Source organism: Eimeria acervulina, genomic scaffold (assembly GCF_000499425.1).
Source record: "Eimeria acervulina Houghton genomic scaffold, Eah_scaff1204, whole genome shotgun sequence".
Lineage (NCBI taxonomy): Eukaryota > Apicomplexa > Conoidasida > Eucoccidiorida > Eimeriidae > Eimeria > Eimeria acervulina.
In genome coordinates, this window is record NW_013550332.1 from 5,784 (window position 1) to 9,525 (window position 3,742).

Here is a 3,742-nt window from a genome sequence, read left to right on the forward strand (position 1 = left end):
GCTGTCGCAGCAGTTGCTGCGACAGCGGCTGGTGCTGCTGCTGCTGCTGCTGCTTCTGCTATCGCTGCTGCCTCCTTTGGAAGCAAATAGAGTAGGTGCATTTATGCATGCAAGTCAGTGGAAGAAGCAGGCAACGAGAGGAAAGAAAGAAATGCTGTGTCGTACCAGCAACTACTGCTACCGCAGCAACTGCTGCTGCTACTGCAGCACCTGCTGCTGCTCCTGCAACAGGCTCGTGAAGCCCTCAAACCCTAAACCCTGCATACCCGACTGACTCTGGAGCCATTCCTGCATTTCTGAAGACCAATGGAATCCGTTGCTGCTGCTGCTGCTGCTGCTGCATATGATTATACTGCTAATGCCACGGATGCTGCTTTTGCAGCTGCTACTATTAGAGAGGGTGCTGCTGCGCCGCAGTACCTGCTGCTACTGCTGCTGCAGGAGCAGTCGTTGCAGCAGGGATAGGGGAAGTGCAGCAGCAGGTGCTGCTGCTGCTGTTGCTGCTGCTGCTTCTGCTTAGATGCCTTCTAGCTTGCGGATGCACCAGCTAAAAGGCTGTAGAATAGGGAACTCTAGCACCCAGTGCAAATTGAATGCGCTGAAGTCCCCAGGATAGCAGCAGCAGCGGCAGCAGCAGCAGCAGCAAGAAGACCCGCAGCTGCAGCAGAACCCCTTGGGGCTGTTGCCTGTATGCCCTGCTACACCTCTGCTGCTGCTGCTGCTGCCACCATTCTCCTCATTCTTCCAGCACATAATTGCTCTGTCTGGCGGGGAATCTGCTGCTGCTGCTGCTGCTGCTGCTGCTGCATCGTGCTGCAGCTCTTCTAAGCTGGAGCCGGTCTCCTGCGCAGTGTCCCGCTGTATGCTGTTGCTGATGTTCAGGACTGCTGTTGCTGCTGATGCTTCTCCTTCTGCTGCTGCTACTACTGGCTGCACAGGGTGCGCGAGGTTGTTAATGGGGTTGTTGTTCTCTAGGGGAGCCGCTGATGTTGCTGCTGCTGCTGCTGCTGCTGCTGCTTGGTGTCTTCGCTGCTGGCAACAGCAGCAGCCTGAGCGTTGATGCGGTTGTTCCTGCAGCATTTTGGTATCATTATCAGCAGCATTTGCTGCTGCTGCTGCTGCAGCAGCAGCAGCAGCAGTCTTGCTGCTCTTATTCACGAGCTCAATAGTAAGAATAAGGTGATAAGCAACCCACCATAGAAACCCAAACATTAACGCCAGCAGCACATCGACAGTATAATGATTGAAGCTGAGGGGAATAAGAATCCACGTAGCAATAGATAAAGAATAACAGAGATATCTCAGCAAAGGCAAACGCCAGCACAGCAGCAGCAGCTGCTTCCATCTGCTGCGCCTCGGAAGCGGCTGCTGCTGCTCCTCCTGCAGCCCCGATCCTAATCCTGCTGCTGCTCCTGCTCCTGCTGCTGCTGCTGCTGCTGCTGCGTCTTCATCGGCAGCAAGAGGAGGGTAAGCGAAGGAGCGCGCTGCTGCTGTTGCTGCTGGGTTGCTGCATCCGTTCTTTCTAAGTTGCAGCCATGTGCGAATGAAGGTATAGCACTGCATAAGAAAGGTATATCTCCAAGTTTCTTCACATGTGCTGCTGCTGCTGCTGCTGTTGCTGCTGCTGCTGCATGCATCTCTGCAGCACAAAGGGCTCCGTTTGCTTTTTGTGTCTTGAGGAGAAAGACAGCGCCCATAGAAAGCCCAGGACATAACACTATGCATAATATTAAGCGAATGTCCTGAGATGATCATCCCTGTACACTCTAAATCTTCTCCTGTAGCTTGTAAGAAGGCTCTCCAAAAGAAAGAAGCAGCATCTGAAGGATGATGAGGCATGCAGTTTGGCTTTGAGGGGGGAACAGTAGTAACGACAATTACAAGTGCACGCAGCCAGAAACCCAGAAGAATAAGAAAGCAAAAACGAGAAAGTATAAGAAAATTTAAAGGAAACGGCAGCAAAAGAAGGTGGCGAACGCCAGTAACAAATACACAAAAGAACGTTATCGCATTCACAAGCGTAGACACCCATCGAGGTAAAGGCGTTCCTCCTAATAATTCGTTATGTATACGATCTCGAAGCGGCGGCTGAAGCTCAGGATCATAGAAAGAATCGGAGACGACAGATATCATACTAATGCAATAAAATGTTAATAATAAACATAATATCGTACACCCAAAACGCAGCAACTCCCCACGCCAGCTACGATTCAAACGCCACAAAGGATATGCTTGGTTGCATCTACACACAGAAGAAACTGAACAACTGCAGCGCATGCATTCACGAACTCTGCTGCTGCTTCTGCTGCTGCTCCTGCTGCTGCTCCGGCCCCCGCCGCAGCTGCAGCTGCAGCAGTACTCTTTACTGCGTGCCATCCGTTCGCAGCACTAGCACCACCACCAGCACCAGCAGCAGTAGCAGCAGAGAACAAAGCCGCACGAAGCGGCGACGCATGCATGCGATGCAGCAAATGCAGCAAATATCAAACAACTAGCAAAACGCACCGATGTGCCTTTGACCCTAGTAAACTACCTAAAGAAAAGAAAGAAATCTGCAGTTTATATAGCCAAATCGTGCTGTACATACACCGCAAATGCAGCAAAAACAGCAGCTTAAACAACTACACCCGAGAAAGCCCCCCAAGAAAAAATTCTTATAAAGTCCAAGACTCTGTATGCATGCCTTTGCTGCTGCTGCTGCTGTTGCTGCTGTTGCTACTGCTGCTGCTGCTAACGCTCGCGTTCCTCGGGGGCGAGAATCAGATATATTCCTTCTGTCTTTTACTCCTTGGGGCTGCTGCTACGGTACGACAAGGTCAATAGTTAATATATCCAAGGGCGCGTGGCTACTTCGTACGGCCTACCGATGCGGTGTCTGGGCAGACACCCCGTGGCAAAAGAAAAGAATGCGGTGGTGAGTGAAAAGCAAAAGAGACGAAAAAACAAAGAATCTGCAAAGGGATGCACAAATGCAGTGTACATACACCCCAAGAGGCGTCGGGGGGCGATGGAGAAAGTAAAGAAAGGGCGCCAAGTTGAGCCGTAGGTGAAAGACAAACGTAGATATTGAACGAAAAACAATGAATTAAAACCTTTTATTTAAAACTTTAAAAGCAAAAGGCGAAGCCAATCAATGAAAGAAAGAGAAGAGGCAGAGGCAGCTGCTGCCATTTGTGTCTGTACACCTCATTTGAATCCCTCTACTTTAATGAGCGTTTTGCTCATGAAAAAGGAGAAAAAAAGAGGAATTTATTTCATTCAAAAAGATAAAATGACCAAAAAAATGCAGCCGCTCCAGCGGCTGCAGATACTGCATGCATTCACACACAGGCGGCCCCATCTGCACGTAGCTCTTTCCCTCTATGAATAAAGAATTAATTTACTTGTTTGTTTCCCCGGTGTATGTCTTCAAGTATTCTTAATGCAACTTATTCAGCGCGAAGAATACTTAAGAAAGAGCCCTCGGCCCACAGCACCAGTACTAAGGAGAATTCAGAAAGAAACAAAAAGAAAGAAAACAAAATATCAAACAATGTCTGAGGGATTCTGCTGTCTATGGAGTGTTGCACTGGCCTCCCCGCGCCTCTCCCTCAGGCTTATCAGCCCTGCTCGGGCGTGTAGATCACTTAATATATATAATATACAATACATACATAAATATATATATATATATATATATATATACGTATATATATATATATGTATACAGATATATGCATATATATACATATATAATATATAT

At 48.6% G+C, this 3,742-nt stretch overlaps 1 protein-coding gene across 1 annotated transcript; it reads right to left on the reverse strand.

The window, feature by feature from the left end:
- Positions 1 to 516: 516 nt before the first annotated feature.
- On the reverse strand, positions 517 to 1,563 carry EAH_00057040 (hypothetical protein, conserved; the record flags this gene model as incomplete). The annotated part of the gene is made up of 1 exon (XM_013397451.1): positions 517 to 1,563. One exon carries the CDS (start codon positions 1,561 to 1,563, stop codon positions 517 to 519), a length of 1,047 nt encoding a protein of 348 aa, XP_013252905.1.
- Positions 1,564 to 3,742: the final 2,179 nt, after the last annotated feature.